General features: G+C 39.9%; 1 protein-coding gene across 1 annotated transcript in view; it reads right to left on the bottom strand.

Annotated features, from left to right (window-relative positions):
• The window catches only part of sema6ba (sema domain, transmembrane domain (TM), and cytoplasmic domain, (semaphorin) 6Ba), a 173,164-nt gene that overhangs the window by 59,415 nt on the left and 87,519 nt on the right, over nucleotides 1-26,230 (bottom strand). Inside the window, exons 2-3 of the mRNA XM_062023925.1 lie at nucleotides 6,035-6,158; nucleotides 2,760-2,871 (exon numbers count right to left, since the gene is read on the bottom strand). Coding sequence (XP_061879909.1) covers nucleotides 2,760-2,871; nucleotides 6,035-6,155 — 233 coding nt within the window. The 5' untranslated portion in view covers nucleotides 6,156-6,158. The remainder of the gene's footprint in view (nucleotides 1-2,759; nucleotides 2,872-6,034; nucleotides 6,159-26,230) is intronic.

The following is a 26,230-nucleotide window of genomic DNA, read 5'->3' as shown; positions in this document are numbered from 1 at the left end:
CACGTTCAACAAATTTCCAGGAATTCCTGTTTTTTCTAACCTTATTTCCAACCTTTTTTAGTGCGATGACTCCTTTCACATTTGTCAACCCACTTCAAACCGTTCCGCTGTCAAAACATTCCTCTTAATCAGGATCAAAAATTAAGTTGGTTTAAGAACTTGAAAATTTCCCGGTTTTCCCAAAATTCCGTAATTTCATTTTTCAATGAAAAAAACGTTATTCCTTCAAAATTTCTTTGACCGATTTAAACAATTCCAACATCAACCATTTCAACTCATTCAGGACATTCATGCTCTTAATCATTTTCAAAAAAATCCCGCTATTCCCAAATTTCCAGGAATGTTCCCAATGGGACATTTTTCCAAGTTGCACAATTTGCACATTTTTCAACCTCTTCAAACCATTCCAACATCAACACATTCCACTCATCCTGAAAATTCAAACTAACATTTTTCCAGGTTAAAAAAATCTCCTGGAATTCCCAGAATTCCCGTTTTTTCAAACCCTATTGTCACTATTTTTTCTGTCGACTTTTCCTCTCACATTTTTCAACCCACTACTACCGCTCCAAAGTCAAAACATTTCTCTTAATTAGGACAAAAAACGAAATTGTTTTTTGGGCTGGAAAAATTCCCAGTTTTCCCCATTCAAAATTAATTGTCCATTTTTCAACTGATTCAAACCTTTACACCTTCAACACATTCAGCTCATCCTGGAAATTCAAACAACATTTTTTCAAACGTTCAACAAATTTCCAGGAATTCCTGTTTTTTTCTAACCTTATTTCCAACCTTTTTTAGTGCGATGACTCCTCCCACATTTTTCGACCCACTTCAAGCATTCCACTGTCAAAACATTCCTCTTAGTCAGGACAAAAAACAAGTTGGTTTAAGAACTTGAAAATGGGACATTTTTCAAAGTACCACAACTCCCACATTTTTTATCTGATTCAAACCGTTCCAACTTCAAAATATTCAGCCTCTTCAGGAATGATGTGCTCTTTTTCAACAATTATAAAAAAAATTCCCGGATTTACTGCAAATCGCAGTTTTTCGTGACATTTTCCCCATTCAAAATGAATTATCCATTTTTCAAACTTCCACAATTCCCACATTTTTCAACCGATTCAAACTATTCTACCTTCAACACATTCAATTAATCCTGGAAATTTAAACAAGCCTTTTTCCACGTTCAACAAATTTCCAGGAATTCCCGTTTTTTCTAACCTTATTTCCAACCTTTTTTAGTGCGATGACTCCTTTCCCATTTTTCAACCCACTTCAACCGTTCCAATGTCAAAACATTCCTCTTAGTCAGGACAAAAAACCAAGTTGGTTTAAGAACTTGAAAAATTCCCGGTTTTCCCGAAATTCTATAATACAATTTTTTTATGAAAAAATTGATACTACTTCAACATTTCTTTGACCGATTTAAACAATTCCAACATCAACCAATTCAACTCATTCAGGACATTCATGCTCTTAATATTTGTTCTTTAAATCCCGCTTTTCCCCAAATTCCCAAATTTCCAGGAAGATCCCATTGAACTGAATGGGACATTTTTCCAAGTTGCAAAATTTGCACATTTTTCAACCTCTTCAAACCATTCCAACATCAACACATTCCACTCATCCTGGACATCCAAACTATCATTTTCCAGGTTAAAAAAATCCCCTGGAATTCCCAGAATTCCTGTTTTTTCAAACCCTATATTCACCCTTTTTTCTGTCGACTACTCCTCCCACATTTTTAAACCCACTACTACCACTCTACTGTTAAAAATGTTGTCTTAATTAGGACAAAAAACAAAATTGTTTTTTGAACTGGAAAAATTCCCAGTTTTCCTAGAAATCCCAATTTTTAGTGACATTTTCCCCCATTCAAAATTAATTGTCCATTTTTCAACTGATTCACACCTTTACACCTTCAACACATTCAACTCATGGAAATTCAAACAACAATTTTTCTACGTTCAACAAATTTCCAGGAATTCCTGTTTTTTTCTAACCTTATTTCCACCCTTTTTTAGTGCGATGACTCCTTTCCCAATTTTTCAACCCACTTCACTGTCAAAACATTCCTCTTAGTCAGGACAAAAAAACAAGTTGGTTTAAGAAGTTGAAAAATTCCCGGTTTTCCTGAAATTCTGTAATACCATTTTTCAATGAAAAAAATGTTACTACTTCAACATTTCTTACCCGATTGAAACAATTCCAACATCAACCAATTCAACTCACTCATGACAATAATCTTAATCATTATTATTTTTAAATCCCGCTTTTCCCCAAATTCCCAAGTTTCCAGGAAGTTCCCATTGAACTGAATGGGACATTTTTCCAAGTTGCACAATTCGCACATTTTACAACCTATTCAAACCATTCAAACATCAACACTTTCCACTCATCCAACTAACACTTTCCCAAATTCCAAACCAAATTCCGGTTTTCCTGGAAATTCTAACTTTTCAACATTGAAACCATTCCAACATTCCAACTATTCTTACATTCTGTCAGCATTTCAGTTCAACTTCAGCATTGGAGCATTTACACGCACTTCCTCCAGGAATTGCCTCATCCGGTAATGAACATTTTACCCATGATGCATTGGTGATCATGATCACGTCAACAGTCTTTAACACACCCTAAGTCGAGCCGAGTGGGAACAAGCTGACAGGGACAGCAGATGGAAGGCGGCGAATGAGCGACATGAATGTGAGCACATCAGTCACACGCAGTTGGAGGCGGTTGCCGTTGGTTACCTGGCTCCGATGTAGAGCGTGCGGTTGACTTGGAGGACCGTCTGGATGTGCAGCTCTTGTCTCTGGGCTGAACGATGAGCTCTGCCCAGGAAGACGGGGTACCTCCTCACCACTGGGAAAGCCAAAAGGAAATGTCAGAAGTGTGGAGGACACTTCCTCTTGTCCTCTGCAGGTGTATTTAGGGACTGATGCATATTGGAACATCACCTGTAGGGCTGCAACCGTCAGTCCACATTGGCCACAATAAAATGTCTGGCAAAAACAACGCTGTGAGGATATTTCCTCTTATTCTTCTTAAAAACATGAATACCTTGCTCATTTTGCTTTTGTTTGTTTGTCAGCACGTCTGTGATACGCTGGCATTTAAAGACAATGATGTCGGAACATTTGGAGGGAGGATGCAGTCGCAACCTCACTAACCCTAACCCTAACCCTAACCCTAACCGTAACCCTAACAAGAGTGAGACCAATTTGTGTGAAAAATAACTTAATCATTTTAGTCGGAGTCAGCCAGCTAAACTTTGTCTAAACTTTTAAAAGCTGCGTCAATTTGCATTGCCGAGGGAAAAAAAGGCACTTTAACACACACACACACACACACACACACACACACACACACACACACACACACACACACACACACACACACACACACACACACACACACACACACACACACACACACACACACACACACACACACACACACACACACACACACACACACACACACACACACAGTTGTATTTCTTACCTTCTTGAGACCTCTGAAAAATGTGTATTTACAACATTAACAATATATACATACTTTCTGTTAATTTTTTTTTTTTTAAATATTTTGTTTGTAATTGGTTTTTAATGTTCATTATTTACTTCAAGTTATGACAGTATGTCTCTCTCTCTCTCTCTCTCTCTCTCTCTCTCTCTCTCTCTCTCTCTCTCTCTCTCTCTCTCTCTCTCTCTCTCTCTCTCTCTCTCGCTCTCTCTTTTATATATATATATATATATATATATATATATATATATATATATATATATATATATATATATATATATATATATATATATATATATATATATATATATATATATATATTTATCAATTTATTACACACACTTGTTATTTCATATGTTGACCAGAGAAGTGTAGAGAAGGTAATGTAAGAGTAGAGAAGGTAATGTAAGAGTATAGAAGGTAATGCAAGAGTAGAGAAGGTAATGTAAGAGTAGAGAAGGTAATGTAAGAGTAGAGAAGGTAATGTAAGTGTAGAGAAGTTAATGTAAGAGTAGAGAAGGTAATGTAAGAGTAGAGAAGGTAATGTAAGTGTAGAGAAGGTAATGTAAGAGTAGAGAAGGTGATATAAGAGTAGAAAAGGTAATGTAAGAGTAGAGAAGGTAATGTAAGTGTAGAGAAGGTAATGTAAGAGTAGAGAAGGTAATATAAGAGTAGAGAAGGTAATGTAAGTGTAGAGACGGTAATGTAAGTGTAGAGAAGGTAATGTAAGAGTAGAGAAGGTAATGTAAGAGTAGAGAAGGTAATGTAAGTGTAGAGAATGTAATGTAAGAGTAGAGAATATAATGTAAGAGTAGAGAAGGTAATGTAAGAGTAGAGAAGGTAATGTAAGTGTACAGAAGGTAATGTAAGAGTAGAGAAGGTAATGTAAAAGTAGAGAAGGTAATGTAAGAGTAGAGAAGGTAATGTAAGAGTAGAGAAGGTAATATAAGAGTAGAGAAGGTAATGTAAGTGTAGAGACGGTAATGTAAGTGTAGAGAAGGTTATGTAATAGTAGAGAAGGTAATGTAAGAGTAGAGAAGGTAATATAAGAGTAGAGAAGGTAATGTAAGAGTAGAGAAGGTAATGTAGGTGTAGAGAAGGTAATGTAAGAGTAGAGAAGGTAATGTAAGTGTAGAGAAGGTAATGTAAGAGTAGAGAAGGTAATGTAAAAGTAGAGAAGGTAATGTAAGAGTAGAGAAGGTAATGTAAGTGTAGAGAAGGTAATGTAAGAGTAGAGAAGGTAATGTAAGAGTAGAGAAGTGTAGAGAAGTGATTGGATGTAGTCATCCATCTCTACTCATTGGATGTAGTCATCCATCTCTACTCATTGGATGTAGTGATCCATCTCTAGTGATTGGATGTAGTGATCCATCTCTAGTGATTGGATGTGGTCATCCATCTCTAGTACTTAGATGTAGTGATCCATCTCTAGTGATTGGAGGTAGTCATCCATCTCTAGTGATTGGATGTAGTCATCCATCTCTAGTGATTGGATGTAGTCATCCATCTCTAGTGATTGGAGGTAGTCATCCATCTCTAGTGATTGGATGCAGTCATCCATCTCTAGTGATTGGATGTAGTCATCCATCTCTAGTGATTGGATGTAGTGATCCATCTCTAGTGATTGGATGTAGTGATCCATCTCTAGTGATTGGATGTAGTGATCCATCTCTAGTGATTGGATGTAGTGATCCATCTCTAATTATTGGATGTAGTGATCCATCTCCAGTGGTTGGATGTAGTGATCCATCTCTAGTGATTGGATGTAGTGATCCATCTCTAATTATTGGATGTAGTCATCCATCTCCAGTGGTTGGATGTAGTCATCCCTCTGTAGTGATTGGATGTAGTGATCCATCTCTACTGATTGGATGTAGTGATCCATTTCTAGTGATTGGATGTAGTGATCCATCTCTAGTGATTGGATGTAGTGATCCATCTCTACTTATTGGATGTAGTGATCCATCTCCAGTGGTTGGATGTAGTCATCCCTCTGTAGTGATTGGATGTAGTGATCCATCTCTACTCATTGGATGTAGTGATCCATCTCTAGTGATTGGATGTAGTCATCCATCTCTAGTGTCTCCTTCCTGCCTCTAATCTAACTCATCCTGATGTCTGCATCACCACATCTCATCCACACAAGGCTCCCGTATCCGTCTTTCATGTGCCTTCAATCCTTTCTTATTTTCTTATGGCCATGCAGCATGAAGACAACCTTTGTACATCTATACATATACTGTATATATATATATATATATATATATATATATATATATATATACACACAGTTTATGCCTGGGTGGACTTCTAATGCAGCCCCACGCCGAGGCTGTGATCTTTGACCTCCCTATTTCCACTTTTACCATGGAGCCATTTATCAGTACGACACACACACACACACACACGGACACACACACACGGACACACACACACACGCACACACACAAGGACACACACACACGGACACACACACACGGACACACACAAGGACACGTACCCTCCAGGGGGACGTAGCTGAGTGGACTGGGCTCCTCTGGGAATGAGCCATCAGCCAGATGAAGCAGCAGGAGGAGAACCGGGAGGAGAGGACCCATGGCTGCCATGGCAACAGAACACATGCACTGTTAACAGAGTCAGAGAGAGGAGAAGTCAAAAAAAGAAACACTTCATTTCTGTGAACACTTTGTGCAAAAACCCTGATAGTATAGACCAGGGGGGTCCACCACTTTTTGACTGGGGGGGCTAAACATTTTTTGGCCGGGGGCCGAAAGTCGACTGCATGTAAAATAGTGGTATTTCAGTTTTGAGCACATAGTAACATAAGGCCTCTTAGTTTGACATTCACAGGTGGATTGGATCACTTCTCGTAGGAAAGAGGCCCTAATTGGGACTTCGGAATGCAAACGTGACAACCATATCCTTCAGAAGAGACTACCTGTCAAGTTACTCTCCATTAAATGTAACTAAGCTACAAGTTACTGTCCAATAAATGTAACTAAGCTACAAGTTACTCTCCAGTAAATGTAGCTAAGCTACACGTTACTCTCCATTATATGTAACTAAGCTACAAGTTACTCTCCATTAAATGTAACTAAGCTACAAGTGACTCTCCATTAGATGTAACTAAGCGACAAGTCAGTCTCCATTAAATGTAACTAAACTACAAGTTACTCTCCATTAAATGTAGCTAAACTACAAGTTACTCTCCATTAAATGTAGCTAAGCTACAAGTTACTCTCCATTAAATGTAACTAAGCTACAAGTTACTCTCCATTAAACGTAATTAAGCTACAAGTTACTCTCCATTAAATGTAACTAAGCTACAAGTTACTCTCCATTAAAAGTAACTAAGCTACAAGTTACTCGCCATTAAAAGTAACTAAGCTACAAGTTACTCGCCATTAAATGTAACTAAGCTACAAGTTACTCTCCATTAAATGTAACTAAGCTACAAGTTACTCTCCATTAAATGTAACTAAGCTACAAGTTACTCTCCATTAAATGTAACTAAACTACAAGTTACTCTCCATTAAATGTAACTAAGCTACAAGTGACTCTCCATTAAATGTAACTAAGCTACAAGTCAGTCTCCATTAAATGTAACTAAACTACAAGTTACTCTCCATTAAATGTAGCTAAACTACAAGTTACTCTCCATTAAATGTAGCTTAGCTACAAGTTACTCTCCATTAAATGTAACTAAGCTACAAGTTACTCTCCATTAAACGTAATTAAGCTACAAGTTACTCTCCATTAAATGTAACTAAGCTACAAGTTACTCTCCATTAAAAGTAACTAAGCTACAAGTTACTCGCCATTAAATGTAACTAAGCTACAAGTTACTCTCCATTAAATGTAACTAAGCTACAAGTTACTCTCCATTAAATGTAACTAAGCTACAAGTTACTCTCCATTAAATGTAGCTAAGCAGCAAGTTACTCTCCATTAAATGTAGCTAAGCTACAAGTTACTCTCCATTAATGTAATTAAGCTACAAGCTACTCTCCATTAAACGTAATTAAGCTACAAGTTACTCTCCATTAAATGTAACTAAGCTACAAGTTACTTTCCATTAAATGTAACTAAGCTACACGTTACTCTCCATTAAATGTAACTAAGCTACAAGTTACTCTCCACTAAATGTAACTAAGCTACAAGTTACTCTCCATTAAATATAACTAAGCTACAAGTTACTCTCCATTAAAGGTAATTGAGCTACAAGTTACTCTCCATTAAACGTAACTAAGCTACAAGTTACTCTCCATTAAATGTAACTAAGCTACAAGTTACTCTCCATTAAATGTAGCTAAGCAGCAAGTTACTCTCCATTAAATGTAGCTAAGCTACAAGTTACTCTCCATTAATGTAATTAAGCTACAAGTTACTCTCCATTAAACGTAATTAAGCTACAAGTTACTCTCCATTAAATGTAACTAAGCTACAAGTTACTTTCCATTAAATGTAACTAAGCTACACGTTACTCTCCATTAAATGTAACTAAGCTACAAGTTACTCTCCACTAAATGTAACTAAGCTACAAGTTACTCTCCATTAAATATAACTAAGCTACAAGTTACTCTCCATTAAAGGTAATTGAGCTACAAGTTACTCTCCATTAAACGTAACTAAGCTACAAGTTACTCTCCATTAAATGTAACTAAGCTACAAGTTACTCTCCATTAAATGTAACTAAGCTACAAGTTACTCTCCATTAAAATTAATTCTAATCCAATAAAAGTATTATATTATTATCATTAGTGCATCTACTGGGGGTTAGGCCTCTTTCTGTTTTTAAAAAACTAGTGAAACTTCGGTTTCAAAGTTTGACCAAGGTTCCTTGAACGCACCACAGTTATGTGCCGTGAGATACAAAAGTAGAACTTAAACATAACTTTTGTCCTATGTAGATATTTAGATATTTCTAAATTTTGGCGCTGAGTGACTGCCCAAATGTGCCCAGGTGGATTGGATCACTTCTCGTAGAAAAGTGGCCCTGATTGGGACTTCGGAATGCTAAAGGGACAACCATATCCTTGAGAAGAGACTACCTGTCTAGCTCAACGCCAACATTTAAGTTATGACTTAAAGCAGGTGTTTTCCAGGCACTTACACATGAACATCTCCTTTTATGGTCAGGATGTGCTCTCCTGACTTAGCACACACACACACACACACACACACACACACACACACACACACACACACACACACACACACACACACACACACACACACACACACACACACACACACACACACACACACACACACACACACACACACACACACACACACACACACACACACACACACACACACACACACACACACACACACACCGAGACAGGAAGGAGGAATATAAAACCGATGGTTTGGCTTCTACAAGTGAGGAGCCCTTCATTGTTTGGACCTAGACTCCTCTGGCTGCTGCAGACCTGCTTAATGAGGCTCGCTTGTAATATAGCCCACCACTGTTGATTAGCTGATTCATAAAGAATGATCATCAGTAGACTATATTTGTCATAAAAATACATCATTATAATTATTACATTATTATCATTAGTGCATCCACTGGAGGTTAGGCCTCTATCTGTTTTAAAAAAAACTAGTGAAACCTCGGTTTCAAACTTTAACCAAGGTTCCTTGGACGCACCACAGTTATATGCCGTAAGATACAAAAGTGGAACTTAAACACAACTTTTGTCCTATGTAGATGTATCATATTTCTAAATGTTGCCGCCTTGAGTGACTGCCCAAATGATGGCTATGTTGAGTGAACATGAGCGTCTGTCATGAGTTTGTTTACTAGTTTCTATGACCTGCCTTATCTTGCCTCTGATTGGCCGATCTGTAATGTTTAGCCCTAACCTTAGCCAATTGTGACTCATCATAGGAACACCAACCAATCATCATGGATGTTCTCTGTATGTGTTAGAATAATTATGTATACGTTATCACACAACTCTTATGCTTAAAGGCCGTTGCTATAGTTATTATCTATTATGCTCAAGTTGTACTTTTCTATCTGTGCAAAGGCACACGACTTGTGATCTTCCACGGCATATGAGGGGTGGCCTCGCCGCAGATGTTATCTTTGTTTTAGCCCGCTAACAGCCAAGGACTTCAAGTACGAAGATAAGACGACAGCACACAGATGAAGCAGAGACAAGACGAAATCCCAAGGCCCCCCAGCACATTCCGTCACGTATTGTGCGTACTGGAGCTGCTTTGCATGATGTGTGTGACCACTCCTTTTGGAGGCGGCCTCAGTGATGTTAACTAGGGAACTCCTGAATAAATAGAGGAGCGCGGGGGCTGTACCTTAGAGCGTAGGGCATACTTGCCAACCTTGAGACCTCCCAATTCGGGAGATTGGGGGGGGGGGTTGAGGTGTGGGGGAGGTGGGCGGGACTGGGGGGGGGGCGGGGTTTGGTGGTAGCGGGGGTGTATATTGTAGCCCGGAAGAGTTAGTGCTGCAAGGGATTCCGGGTATTTGTTCTGTTGTGTTTATGTTGTGTTACGGTGCGGATGTTCTCCCGAAATGTGTTTGTCATTCTTGTTTGGTGTGGGTTCACAGTGTGGCGCATATTTGTAACAGTGTTAAAGTTGTTTAAACGGCCACCCTCAGTTTGACCTGTATGGCTGTTGACCAAGTATGCCTTGCATTCACTCATGTGTGTGTAAAAGCCGCATATATTATGTGACTGGGCCAGCACGCTGTTTGTATGGAGGAAAAGCGGATGTGACGACATGTTGTAGAGGACGCTAAAAGGCAGTGCCATCACGGCACGCCCTTAATATTGTTGTCCGGGTGAAAATCGGGAGAAATTCGGGAGAATTGTTTTCGGGAGGGGCAATGAAATTCGGGAGTCTCCCGGAAAAATCGGGAGCGTTGGCAAGTATGGCGTAGGGTGAGACTATGACTGAGTGTGCAGCTCCATGCGTTCTCCTCATTAGCTAAATTGAACTCTGACTCTGCCTGATTCCTTGCTTCTTGTCTCGTTAATAGATAGTTCGGTGTTTGAACCTGACAGTGTGTATGGATGTTCTCATTCATCCAGCTCATTGCATTTTGTACATATTTCATTTGGACTGGATTCACAGTCCATTTTCTCTTTGTAGCTTTGACGTAAGCTACTAGGCTCTAAAACTAGCTAAGCGACAGAAAAATATACTCGTTAAAAAACTGGAAAACGTAGTTAAGCTACGTAGCTTAGCTACGTGTAGCTTGTTACTGCCCATCGCTGAACTTTAGACGCTGCACTTTTGGCCTCTCGCCGTCTTGCCTCCTATCTTCTTCTTCCATTCCTCCTCATGGAGGAGAAGTCCTCCATATGTCGGAGTAGAGACAATCAAAGACAAGAACACTCCCACCCAACGTGTCTACCATTCTCCTGAGACTGTTTTGTCTCTCAGTGTTTTATGGCTGTGAGAATCCTGGTCCACTTAAAGTCTGACAATGGAGCTCCATGACATCAGGACGCAACAATAGCTCCAGCTTGGTGGCAGCAGTCACCCCACTGCCCTCCTCACCCTGCAGGCCAGGGATGTTCAACTCCAATTGTTTGCTTGGTCACATTTCCAGAACGCTAAAGACCGGGGTGGGGGGTGGAGGCGGACTTCTCACCCTCACAATCTGTCTTAATTAGTATATTCCAGGGAACCAACGTCCTCTACGGTAGACATTTGATTTTCCTTGGTCTATTTGTTTTGTCAGAGGAGCGCAATGTTGTTTTTAGGGCCCTTCTGCAAAGAAGCAAGTTGAAGATCATCTCTATGACAGCCCTCTAGAAAAGTAATTATAGTATAGCCTATTGTTGTTGAGTGTCTGTGGTTATACTTGTATAGCGCTTTTCTACCTTCAAGCTACTTTGACACTATTTCCACATTCACACACTGATGGCGGGAGCTGCCGTGCAAGGCGCAAACCACGACCAATCAGGAGCAAGGGTGAAGTGTCTTGCTCAAGGACACAACGGACGTGACTAGGTTGGTAGAAGCTGGGGATTGAACCAGGAACCGTCAGGTTGCTGGCACGGCCACTCTCCCAACCGTGCCACGCCCTCCCGTCTGTTAATGTGCTGTCTAGAGCTCGGCAGAGTAACCGTGTAGTATTCTTCCATATCAGCAGGTGGCAGCCGGTAGCTAATTGCTTTGTAGATGTCGGAAACATGGTTTGTCGTGATCACAATATGCAGGCGACAGCGGGAGGCAGTGTGCAGGTAAAAAGGTGTCTAACGTTTAAACCAAAAATAAACAAAAAGGCATTGAAGCTTAGGGAAGGCTATGCAGAACGAAACTAAAACTGAACTGGCTGCAAAGTAAACAAAAACAGAATGCTGGACGACAGCAAAGACTCACAGCGCGTGGAGTAGATGGCGTCCACAAAGTACATCCGTACATGACATGACAATCAACAATGTCCCCACAAAGAAGGATAGTGTCCGCACAAGCTCAAGGACACAACGGACGTGACTAGGTTGGTAGAAGCTGGGGATTGAACCAGGAACCGTCAGGTTGCTGGCACGGCCACTCTCCCAACCGCGCCACGCCCTCCCGTCTGTTATTGTGCTGTCTAGAGCTCGGCAGAGTAACCGTGTAATACTCTTCCATATCAGCAGGTGGCAGCCGGTAGCTAATTGCTTTGTAGATGTCGGGAACAAAGGTGTCTAATGCTTAAACCAAAAATAAACAAAAGGTGAGTGCCCCTAAGAAAAGGCATTGAAGCTTAGGGAAGGCTATGTAAAACGAAACTAAAACTGAACTGGCTACAAAGTAAACAAAAACAGAATGCTGGACGACAGCAAAGACTTACTGTGGAGCAAAGATGGCGTCCACAAAGTACATCCGAACATGACATGACAATCAACAATGTCCCCACGAAGAATACAAGCAACTGAAATATTCTTGATTGCTAAAACAAATCAGATGCGGGGAATATCGCTCAAAGGAAGACATGAAACTGCTACAGGAAAATACCAGAAAAAGAGAAAAAGCCACCAAAATAGGAGCGCAAGAAAAGAAGTAAAACACTACACACAGGAAAACAGCAAAAAACTCCAAATAAGTCAGGGTGTGATGTGACCATACTTGCCAACCCTCCCGATTTTCCCGGGAGACTCCCGAATTTAAGTGCCCTTCCCGAAATTCTCCAGGGGTAACCCTTCTCCCGATTCCCACCCGGATAACAATATTGGGGGCGTGCCTTAGAGGCACTGCCTTTAGCGTCCTCTACAACCTGTCGTCACGTCCGCTTTTCCTCCATACTAACAACGTGCCGGCCCAGTCACATAATATATGCGGATTTTGCATACACACAAGTGAATGCAACGCATACTTAGTCAACAGTCGTACAGGTCACACTGAGGGTAGCCGTGTAAACAACTTTAACACTGTTACAAATATGCGCCACACTGTGAACCCACACCAAACAAGAAATCATTAAACAACGAAACTCAGTTGACAGTAAAAAGTCGTACTTTGTGGACGCCGTCTGCTCCACGCGCTGTAAGTCTTTGCTGTCGTCCAGCATTCTGTTTTTGTTTACTTTGTAGCCAGTTCAGTTTTAGTTTCGTTTTGCATAGCCTTTACTAAGCTTCAATGCCTTTTCTTAGCGGCACTCACCTTTTGTTTATTTTTGGTTTAAACGTTAGACACCTTTTTACCTGCACCCTGCCTCCCGCTGTCGTCTGCATATTGTGATCACGACAAACCATGTTCCAGACATCTACAAAGCAATTAGCTACCTGCTACCAACTACTGATATGGAAGAGTATTACACGGTTACTCTGCCGATCTCTGGACAGCACCGACCCTCAACAACGGGTTAGGGTTTGGCTATTCTGTCCATAACTTTTATGGACAGAATTTCTAGGCGCAGTCAGGGCAATGAGGGGATCCGGTTTGGTGGCTGCAGAATTAGGTCTCTGCTTTTTTGCAGATGATGTGGTCCTGATGGCTTCATCTGGCCAGGATCTTCAGCTCTCACTGGATCGGTTCGCAGCCGAGTGTGAAGCGACTGGGATGAGAATCAGCACCTCCAAGTCAGAGTCTATGGTTCTCGCCCGGAAAAGATTGGAGTGCCATCTCCGGGTTGGGGAGCAGACCCTGCCCCAAGTGGAGGAGTTCAAGTACCTCGGAGTCTTGTTCACGAGTGAGGGAAGAGTGGATCGTGAGATCGACAGGCGAATCGGTGCGGCGTCTTCAGTAATGCGGACGCTGTATCGATCCGTTGTGGTCAAGAAGGAGCTCAGTCGGAAGGAAAAGCTCTCAATTTACCGGTCGATCTACGTTCCCATCCTCACCTATGGTCATGAGCTTTGGGTTATGACCGAAAGGACAAGATCACGGGTACCATCGGCCCAAATGAGTTTCCTCAGCCGAGTGGCGGGTCTCTCCCTTAGAGATAGGGTGAGAAGCTCTGCAAATCCAAGAGGAGCTCAAAGTAAAGCCACTGCTCCTCCACATGGAGAGGAGCCAGATGAGGTGGTTCGGGCATCTGGCCAGGATGCCACTCGAATGCCTCCCTAGGGAGGTGTTTAGGGCACGTCCGACCGGTAGGAGGCCACGGGGAAGACCCAGGACACGTTGGGAAGACTATGTCTCCCGGCTGGCCTGGGAACGCCTCGGGATCCCCCCGGGAGGAGCTGGACCAAGTGGCTGGGGAGAGGGAAGAGGATGGATGGATGGATGGATTTAGGTCAGTTAGAAAATAAGATGTCAAAAAAATGAGATGTGTATTTCTGGTCTTGTCAACCCCTCCCGGGCAGGAGGGCAGCACAACAGTGCGGCTGGATCAAAAGAGACGTCGGAGACGCTTTGCTGAACTAAAGGTTGCTATATTACAAGCGAGCCTCATTAAGCAGGTCTGCAGTAGCCGGAGGAGCCTAGGTCAAAACAATGAAGGGCTCCTCACTTGTAGAAGCCAAACCATCAGTTTTATATTCCTCAATCCTGTCTCGGTGTGTGTGTGAGTGCTAAGTCAGGAGAGCACATCCTGACCATAAAAGGAGATGTTCATGTGTAAGTGTCTGGAAAACAACTCAAATGTTGGCGTTGAGCTACACAGGTAGTCTCCTCTCAAGGATATGGTTGTCACGTTTGCATTCCGAAGTCCCAATTAGGGCCTCTTTCCTACGAGAAGTGATCCAATCCACCTGCGAATGTCAAACTAAGGGGCCTTAATTTACGAACCCCGTTTCCATATGAGTGGGGAAATTGTGTTAGATGTAAATATAAACGGAATGCAATGATTTGCAAATCATTTTCAAGCCATATTCAGTTGAATATGCTACAAAGACAACATATTTGATGTTCAAACTGATAAACATTTTTTTTTTGGCAAATAATCATTAATTTTAGAATTTGAAGCCAGCAACACGTGACAAAGAAGTTGGGAAAGGTGGCAATAAATACTGATAAAGTTGAGGAATGCTCATCAAACACTTATTTGGAACATCCCACAGGTGAACAGGCAAATTGGGAACAGGTGGGTGCCATGATTGGGTATAAAAGTAGATTCCATGAAATGCTCAGTCATTCACAAACAAGGATGGGGCGAGGGTCACCACTTTGTCAACAAATGCGTGAGCAAATTGTTGAACAGTTTAAGAAAAACCTTTCTCAACCAGCTATTGCAAGGAATTTAGGGATTTCACCATCTACGCTCCGTAATATCATCAAAGGGTTCAGAGAATCTGGAGAAATCACTGCACATAAACAGCTAAGCCTGTGACCTTCCATCCCTCAGGCTGTACTGCATCAACAAGCCACATCAGTGTGTAAAGGATATCACCACATGGGCTCAGGAACACTTCAGAAACTCACTGTCAGTAACTACAGTTGGTCGCTACATCTGTAAGTGCAAGTTAAAACTCTCCTATGCAAGGCGAAAACCGTTTATCAACAACACCCAGAAACGCCGTCGGCTTCGCTGGGCCTGAGCTCATCTAAGATGGACTGATACAAAGTGGAAAAGTGTTCTGTGGTCTGACGAGTCCACATTTCAAATTGTTTTTGGAAACTGTGGACGTCGTGTCCTCCGGACCAAAGAGGAAAAGAACCATCCGGATTGTTCTAGGCGCAAAGTGTAAAAGCCAGCATGTGTGATGGTATGGGGGTGTATTAGTGCCCAAGACATGGGTAACTTACACATCTGTGAAGGCACCATTAATGCTGAAAGGTACATACAGCTTTTGGAGCAACATATGTTGCCATCCAAGCAACGTTACCATGGACGCCCCTGCTTATTTCAGCAAGACAATGCCAAGCCACGTGTTACATCAGCGTGGCTTCATAGTAAAAGAGTGCGGGTACTAGACTGGCCTGCCTGTAGTCCAGACATTGAAAATGTGTGGCGCATTATGAAGCCTAAAATAGCACAAGGGAGACCCCCGGACTGTTGAACAACTTAAGCTGTACATCAAGCAAGAATGGGAAAGAATTCCACCTGAGAAGCTTCAAAAATGTGTCTCCTCAGTTCCCAAACCTTTACTGAGTGTTGTTAAAAGGAAAGGCCATGTAACACAGTGGTGAACATGCCCTTTCCCAACTACTTTGGCACGTGTTGCAGCCATGAAATTCTAAGTTAATTATTATTTGCAACAAAAAAAAATAAAGTTTATGAGTTTGAACATCAAATATGTTGTCTTTGTAGTGCATTCAACTGAATATGGCTTGAAAAGGATTTGCAAATCATTGTATTCCGTTTATATTTACATCTAACACCATTTCCCAACTCATATGGAAACGGGGTTTGTACTATGTGCTCAAACGGAACTACTACTATTTACTTAGACTTGCTTTTTATGAATGCGCACAACACTTATTTAAAAAACCTGGATACTTTATATCACTGTGCCTTATGTTTTATTACTGCTTGTCCACCATTGCACTTTGTATGCAACAGCAAACTGTCCATCCTCGTCTGTCCGTAGATTTTCTCGATGGATGTTTTTTATATATCAATCCTGTCTAGGTCTGGTTCCTTCTTACTTATGTTCTTATGTGTAGAGAGTCCAGTCTCTGCAGTTTAAATTCACAGGAAATCCTTGGCGTCTTGGTTCTTAGAGCCAACACAAGCAAAGCCCACAGATTTTCTGCTCCATGGTCACGGTATGAATTCCAAAAGGATCTGAGGCTACCTGAACTGATCACTTTGGGGGAATTTCAGGGCATTTTAAAGGTTCGAGGAACTGGTTGTATTGGTTACTGTACTTGTTTATACCGGAACATTCTATTGGTGATGTTTATGTTGTAAATTGTACTTTTGACTATAGTGTGTGACTGCTCCTTTTGTTATTGTTCTATGCATTTATGGGACCTGTATTTGCTGCCCTGTTGTCCGGGTCACTCAGATTTTAATCTCGATGAGTTTTTACCTGGTTAAATAAAGGAAAATTAAAATGAACAAAACACTATAAAATCATTTATTCCAGATGCATTCTAACATGTTTTACCTGTGAGTAAATTAAAATTTACAGCCTGCATGCAACATTTAATTGACTTGACATTAGACTAGTGTTGTCCCGATACCAATATTTTGGTACCGGTACCGAAATGCATTTTGATACTTTTCGCTACTTTTCTAAATAAAGGGAACCACAAAAAATGGCACTATTGGCTTTATTTTAACAAAAAATCTTAGCGTACATGAAACATATGTTTATTATTGTAATTTAGTCCTTAAATAAAATAGTGAACATACTAGACAACTTGTCTTTTAGTAGTAAGTAAACAAACAAAGACTCCTAATTAGTCTGCAATTAGTCTTCTGACATATGCAGTAACATATTGTGTCATTTATACACCTACTATTTTGTACACATTATGAGGGACAAACTGTAAAAATTTAAAATTTATCCACTTGTTCATTTACTGTTAATATCTGCTTATTTTCTGTTTAAACATGCTCTATCTACAATTTTGTTAAAATGTAATAATCACTTATTCTCCTCCTCTTTGATACTTTACATTAGTTTTGGATGATACCACACATTTAGGTATCGATCCGATACCAAGTAGTTACAGGATCATACATTGGTCATATTCAAAGTCCTCATGTTTCCAGGGACATATTTACTGACTTTATAAACATAATATGAATTTTAAAAAAAGGAAAAATGACTTTTCGCTACTTTTCTAAATAAAGGGAACCACAAAAAATGGCACTATTGGCTTTATTTTAACAAAAAATCTTAGCGTACATGAAACATATGTTTATTATTGTAATTTAGTCCTTAAATAAAATAGTGAACATACTAGACAACTTGTCTTTTAGTAGTAAGTAAACAAACAAAGACTCCTAATTAGTCTGCAATTAGTCTTCTGACATATGCAGTAACATATTGTGTCATTTATACACCTATTATTTTGTACACATTATGAGGGACAAACTGTAAAAAATTAATATTTATCCACTTGTTCATTTACTGTTAATATCTGCTTATTTTCTGTTTAAACATGTTCTATCTACACTTTTGTTAAAATGTAATAATCACTTATTCTTCTCCTCTTTGATACTTGACATTAGTTTTGGATGATACCACACATTTAGGTATCGATCCGATACCAAGTAGTTACAGGATCATACATTGGTCATATTCAAAGTCCTCATGTTTCCAGGGACGTATTTACTGACTTTATAAACATAATGTGAATTTTAAAAAAAGGAAAAATGATTTTGTGATACGCTAGATACACTCTTGTGCTTGGTATCATTACACTGGATGTCAGGTGTAGATCCACCCATGGCGTCTGTTTACATTGAGGAAAGGCGTCATTAGCGCCGATGACCTCCGGTGTGTAGTGAAGCATGTTTAGCTATTCCTCGTCCTCCAGTGATTATGATACTTGTAAGAAACCTACTTTATTTGTCGCCATGGAGGCCAGGATTAGTGATTTAGAAGTAGTTAAAACACTGATAACTGCGGATGGATGTTAGCTGCTACTTTTTACACCAAAATGCGTCCATTCTCCCTTTTCTGTCTACACACTGTGTCTGCTTGTAAGTACTCTGTCTGTGCGCGCTGCCGAACATGCTCCTCTGCTCGTAAAACCAGCAATGTCACGACGTGACGATGCGCCGTCATGCCCCTTAAAAAAAACAACAACAAAAAATGGGGAAACGGTCCTTTTCAAACAGAGTATAGTGCCGTTTTTGATTCATTAGTACCGCGGTACTATACTAGTACCGGTATACCGTACAACCCTACATTAGACTCTGGTGTAAGGCAAACAAGAAGAGCATCAAGGGCGAGGCACTTGCGTTTTTGTCTTCAGCGTTACTTAAATAGTGGAACATGTGTGGTGTGATGATGGGAGAGACCGCTCAGGAATGGAAGAAAAGGTATGACAAATATAAACGCTGTGGAGCGACCACACCAGCCTGAACGCCATGTTACATTATGTCCCTCATATTCCATCTCATCTTCCTCCTGCTATTTATTTCATCCTTTCAAACGCTCTCTGCATGCCTTTTCCCTGGAAAAATAACATGGCTTTTCTTTCCGTGAAAGGTAGTTGTTGCTATGGTAACTGCAATGTTGTTTCACCGCGTACATACCGTATATATGAAACATGCAGCTATGAGTGACAAGCAGTTGTAAAGAATCAGCAAGGCACGCACACACACACACACACACACACACACACACACACACACACACACACACACACACACACACACACACACACACACACACACACACACACGCACGCACACACACACACACACACATGTATTTGTTACCTTCTGGGGACCTGAGAAAAATGCCTCCCTCTTTAGGACCAGCCTTTATAGATATATAAAGATGTGTATTTACAACATTAATAAAATATACATACTATGCAAATAAAAAAAAAGCTTGTTTTGAAAAAATGAGTTGGAATTTTACAAGAAAAAAGTCACAATTTTACAAGAAAAAAGTATAATTTTGGCAGTATTGTAATAAAAGTTGTCATTTTACTCAACGCAAGTCGAAATTTGACAAGACAAACTGAACATTTGTGCAATATTATGATAAAAGTTGGAATTTTACTCAATAACAGTCGCAGTTTTACAAGAAAAGCTTAACATTTTGACAATTTTATGAAAAGAGTCGTGATTTTACTCGACAAAAGTCACAATTTTATAAGAAAACTTTTAAAACGTTGGCAATACTATAACAATAATTGGAATTTTACTTGGCAAAATGATGACAAAAGTCATAATTTCACCCCAAAAAATGTCCCTATTTTACATGAACAACAAAAAGATTGGCAATGTTGTGATAAAAGTCAGAATTTTGTATGACAAATGTCACCATTTTGCATTAAAAGGTAATAATTTTACATAAAAATGTAATAGTTTTAAGAGAAAATATTGCAATATTACAGAAACAGAAAGAATATGAGAAATTGTTCCCAATTTTATAAGAACAAAGTCGACACATTGTGAGAAAAATGCTGATTTTAGTTAATTAATTTATTTTTTGTTTGTAATTGTTTTTTATTATTCCTTATTTACTTCAAGTTATTACAGTATCTCTCTCTCTCTCTCTCTCTCTCTCTCTCTCTCTCTCTCTCTCTCTCTCTCTCTCTCTCTCTCTCTCTATATATATATATATATGTATATATATATTTTTAAATTTATTTATTTAAAAAAAACAATTTTTTAAAATTAATTTTGGCCAAAGGGGTCGCATTAAAATTTCTTACACACACTTGTTGTTACATATGTTGATCAGAGGGGGAGCACTTATAAAGGCGACACACAGTCAATTTGAAGTATTCCTCCTTTTTGGGTCCACCCTCATTTTGATAGATGTCACCACCAGGGGTGCAAATGAGATCTCTATTTTATTTTGTTTTTTGAAATGTGCTTAAGGCCGATGACAAAGGAGTCAGGGACCACGGATGGCCCCTGTGCCGCACTTTGGGCAACCCAGCTGTAGAAGCTAACTGTTAATGGCCACAATAGTCTTAGTAGTGTAGTGTATTTGTTCATCCTATGCTCACATATGGCTTGTCTTACGTCAGCACCGGAAGTCGTAAAATCACCAGGCGGGGTTTTTTCGGGGATGAATAGGGAAGTCCTTCTTTAGCTGCCGCCTTGTTTTATCATATATTGCTGCCTTTGCACCTGTCAATAATTACTCTTGCATGCACATTAAATCAACAAAAAAATCCTGACTTTGGAGCAATGTTCACGGACTCTAGTATTTAGCTCTCTATTAGATGCAATGGTTTTCCATATTGGGACCATGATTTATGTCCCAACTTGTTCACACCTCCTCATATGGAAGGTACTTTTCCTTGTTGATGTCTCAAGAAGGGTAGAAACAAAAAAATCCTGACTTTGGAGCAATGTTCACGGACTCTAGTATTTGGCTCTCTATTAGATGCAATGATTTTGCGTATTGGGACCATGATTTAATTCCTAACGTGTTCACACCTCCTCATATGGAAGCTACTTTTCCTTGTTGATGTCTCAAGAAGGGTAGAAACAAAACAATCCTGACTTTAGAGCAATGTTCACGGAGTCTAGTATTTAGCTCTCTATTAGATGCAATGGTTTTCCGTATTGGGACCATGATTTATGTCCTAACGTGTTCACACCTCCTCATATAGAAGGTACTTTTCCTTGTTGATGTCTCAAGAAGGGTAGAAACGAAAAAATCCTGACTTTGGAGCAATGTTCACGGACTCTAGTATTTGGCTCTCTATTAGATGCAATGGTTTTCCATATTGGGACCATGATTTATGTCCTAACGTGTTCACACCTCCTCATATGGAAGCTACTTTTCCTTGTTGATGTCTCAAGAAGGGTAGAAACAAAAAAAATCCTGACTTTGGAGCAATGTTCACGGACTCTAGTATTTGGCTCTCTATTAGATGCAATGGTTTTCCATATTGGGACCATGATTTATGTCCTAACATGTTCACACCTCCTCATATGGAAGCTACTTTTCCTTGTTGATGTCTCAAGAAGGGTAGAAACAAAAAAAATCCTGACTTTGGAGCAATGTTCACAGACTCGAGTATTTGGCTCTCTATTAGATACAATGTTATTGGGATCATGATTTATGTCATCACTTGTTCACACCTCCTCATATGGAAGCTACCTTTCCTTGTTGATGCCTCAAGAAGGGTAGAAACAAAACAATCCTGACTTTGGAGCAATGTTCACGGACTCTAGTATTTGGCTCTCTATTAGATGCAATGTTATTGGGATCATGATTTATGTCCTCACTTGTTCACACCTCCTCATATGGAAGCTACTTTTCCTTGTTGATGTCTCAAGAAGGGTAAAAACAAAAAAATCCTGACTTTGGAGCAATGTTCACGGACTCTAGTATTTGGCTCTCTATTAGATGCAATGGTTTTCCGTATTGGGACCATGATTTATGTCCTAACATGTTCACACCTCCTCATATGGAAGCTACTTTTCCTTGTTGATGTCTCAAGAAGGGTAGAAACAAAAAAAATCCTGACTTTGGAGCAATGTTCACAGACTCGAGTATTTGGCTCTCTATTAGATACAATGTTATTGGGATCATGATTTATGTCATCACTTGTTCACACCTCCTCATATTGAAGCTACCTTTCCTTGTTGATGCCTCAAGAAGGGTAGAAACAAAACAATCCTGACTTTGGAGCAATGTTCACGGACTCTAGTATTTGGCTCTCTATTAGATGCAATGTTATTGGGATCATGATTTATGTCCTCACTTGTTCACACCTCCTCATATGGAAGCTACTTTTCCTTGTTGATGTCTCAAGAAGGGTAGAAACAAAAAAATCCTGACTTTGGAGCAATGTTCACGGACTCTAGTATTTGGCTCTATTAGATGCAATGTTATTGGGACCATGATTTATGTCATCACTTGTTCACACCTCCTCATATGGAAGCTACTTTTCCTTGTTGATGTCTCAAGAAGGGTAGAAACAAAAAAATCCTGACTTTGGAGCAATGTTCACGGACTCTAGTATTTGGCTCTCTATTAGATGCAATGGTTTTCCGTATTGGGACCATGATTTATGTCCTAACGTGTTCACACCTTCTCATATGGAAGCTACTTTTCCTTGTTGATGTCTCAAGAAGGGTAGAAACAAAAAAATCCTGACTTTGGAGCAATGTTCACGGACTCTAGTATTTGGCTCTTTATTAGATGCAACGGTTTTCCGTATTGGGACCATGATTTATGTCCTAACTTGTTCACACCTCTTCCTATGGAAGCTACTTTTCCTTGTTGATGTCTCAAGAAGGGTAGAAACAAAACAATCCTAACTTTGGAGCAAAGTTCACAGACTCTAGTATTTGGCTCTCTATTAGATGCAATGGTTTTCCGTATTGGGACCATGATTTATGTCCTAACGTGTTCACACCTCCTCACATGGAAGCTACTTTTCCTTGTTGATGTCTCAAGAAGGGTAGAAACAAAAAAATCCTGACTTTGGAGCAATGTTCACAGACTCTAGTATTTGGCTCTCTATTAGATGCAATGGTTTTCCGTATTGGGACCATGATTTATGTCCTAACTTGTTCACACCTCTTCCTATGGAAGCTACTTTTCCTTGTTGATGTCTCAAGAAGGGTAGAAACAAAAAATCCTGACTTTGGAGCAATGTTCACGGACTCTAGTATTTGGCTCTCTATTAGATGCAATGGTTTTCCGTATTGGGACCATGATTTATGTCCTAACGTGTTCACACCTCTTCCTATGGAAGCTACTTTTCCTTGTTGATGTCTCAAGAAGGGTAGAAACAAAACAATCCTAACTTTGGAGCAATGTTCACGGACTGTAGTATTTGGCTCTCTATTAGATGCAACAGTTTTCCGTATTGGGACCATGATTTATGTCCTAACTTGTTCACACCTCCTCATATGGAAGCTACTTTTCCTTGTTGATGTCTCAAGAAGGGTAGAAACAAAACAATCCTAACTTTGGAGCAATGTTCACAGACTCTAGTATTTGTCTCTCTATTAGATGCAATGGTTTTCCGTATTGGGACCATGATTTATGTCCTAACGTGTTCACACCTCCTCATATGGAAGCTACTTTTCCTTGTTGATGTCTCAAGAAGGGTAGAAACAAAACAATCCTAACTTTGGAGCAATGTTCACAGACTCTAGTATTTAGCTCTCTATTAGATGCAATGGTTTTCCGTATTGGGACCATGATTTATGTCCTAACGTGTTCACACCTCCTCACATGGAAGCTACTTTTCCTTGTTGATGTCTCAAGAAGGGTAGAAACAAAAAAATCCTGACTTTGGAGCAATGTTCACAGACTCTAGTATTTGGCTCTCTATTAGATGCAATGGTTTTCCGTATTGGGACCATGATTTATGTCCTAACGTGTTCACACCTCCTCATATGGAAGCTACTTTTCCTTGTTGATGTCTCAAGAAGGGTAGAAACAAAAAAATCCTGACTTTGGAGCAATGTTCACGGACTGTAGTATTTGGCTCTCTATTAGATGCAATGGTTTTCCGTATTGGGACCATGATTTATGTCCTAACTTGTTCACACCTCTTCCTATGGAAGCTACTTTTCCTTTTTGATGTCTCAAGAAGGGTAGAAACAAAAAAATCCTGACTTTGGAGCAATGTTCACGGACTCTAGTATTTGACTCTCTATTAGATGCAATGGTTTTCCGTATTGGGACCATGATTTATGTCCTAACTTGTTCACACCTCTTCCTATGGAAGCTACTTTTCCTTGTTGATGTCTCAAGAAGGGTAGAAACAAAACAATCCTAACTTTGGAGCAATGTTCACAGACTCTAGTATTTGGCTCTCTATTAGATGCAATGGTTTTCCGTATTGGGACCATGATTTATGTCCTAACGTGTTCACACCTCCTCACATGGAAGCCACTTTTCCTTGTTGATGTCTCAAGAAGGGTAGAAACAAAAAAATCCTGACTTTGGAGCAATGTTCACGGGCTCTAGTATTTAGCTCTCTATTAGATGCAATGGTTTTCCGTATTGGGACCATGATTTATGTCTTAACGTGTTCACACCTCCTCATATGGAAGCTACTTTTCCTTGTTGATGTCTCAAGAAGGGTAGAAACAAAACAATCCTAACTTTGGAGCAAAGTTCACAGACTCTAGTATTTGGCTCTCTATTAGATGCAATGGTTTTCCGTATTGGGACCATGATTTATGTCCTAACGTGTTCACACCTCCTCATATGGAAGCTACTTTTCCTTGTTGATGTCTCAAGAAGGGTAGAAACAAAACAATCCTGACTTTGGAGCAATGTTCACGGACTGTAGTATTTGGCTCTCTATTAGATGCAACGGTTTTCCGTATTGGGACCATGATTTATGTCATCACTTGTTCACACCTCCTCACATGGAAGCCACTTTTCCTTGTTGATGTCTCAAGAAGGGTAGAAACAAAATAATCCTGACTTTGGAGCAATGTTCACGGACTCTAGTATTTGGCTCTCTATTAGATGCAATGGTTTTCCGTATTGGGACCATGATTTATGTCCTAACGTGTTCACACCTCCTCATATGGAAGCTACTTTTCCTTGTTGATGTCTCAAGAAGGGTAGAAACAAAAAAATCCTGACTTTGGAGCAATGTTCACGGACTGTAGTATTTGGCTCTCTATTAGATGCAATGGTTTTCCGTATTGGGACCATGATTTATGTCCTAACTTGTTCACACCTCTTCCTATGGAAGCTACTTTTCCTTTTTGATGTCTCAAGAAGGGTAGAAACAAAAAAATCCTGACTTTGGAGCAATGTTCACGGGCTCTAGTATTTAGCTCTCTATTAGATGCAATGGTTTTCCGTATTGGGACCATGATTTATGTCCTAACGTGTTCACACCTCCTCATATGGAAGCTACTTTTCCTTGTTGATGTCTCAAGAAGGGTAGAAACAAAACAATCCTAACTTTGGAGCAAAGTTCACAGACTCTAGTATTTGACTCTCTATTAGATGCAATGGTTTTCCGTATTGGGACCATGATTTATGTCCTAACGTGTTCACACCTCCTCATATGGAAGCTACTTTTCCTTGTTGATGTCTCAAGAAGGGTAGAAACAAAACAATCCTGACTTTGGAGCAATGTTCACGGACTGTAGTATTTGGCTCTCTATTAGATGCAACGGTTTTCCGTATTGGGACCATGATTTATGTCATCACTTGTTCACACCTCCTCACATGGAAGCCACTTTTCCTTGTTGATGTCTCAAGAAGGGTAGAAACAAAATAATCCTGACTTTGGAGCAATGTTCACGGACTCTAGTATTTGGCTCTCTATTAGATGCAATGGTTTTCCGTATTGGGACCATGATTTATGTCCTAACGTGTTCACACCTCCTCATATGGAAGCTACTTTTCCTTGTTGATGTCTCAAGAAGGGTAGAAACAAAAAAATCCTGACTTTGGAGCAATGTTCACGGACTGTAGTATTTGGCTCTCTATTAGATGCAATGGTTTTCCGTATTGGGACCATGATTTATGTCCTAACTTGTTCACACCTCTTCCTATGGAAGCTACTTTTCCTTTTTGATGTCTCAAGAAGGGTAGAAACAAAAAAAATCCTGACTTTGGAGCAATGTTCACGGGCTCTAGTATTTAGCTCTCTATTAGATGCAATGGTTTTCCGTATTGGGACCATGATTTATGTCCTAACGTGTTCACACCTCCTCATATGGAAGCTACTTTTCCTTGTTGATGTCTCAAGAAGGGTA

This window comes from Entelurus aequoreus, linkage group LG16, assembly GCF_033978785.1.
Source record: "Entelurus aequoreus isolate RoL-2023_Sb linkage group LG16, RoL_Eaeq_v1.1, whole genome shotgun sequence".
Lineage (NCBI taxonomy): Eukaryota > Metazoa > Chordata > Actinopteri > Syngnathiformes > Syngnathidae > Entelurus > Entelurus aequoreus.
This window is presented reverse-complemented; position numbering and strand designations above follow the sequence as displayed.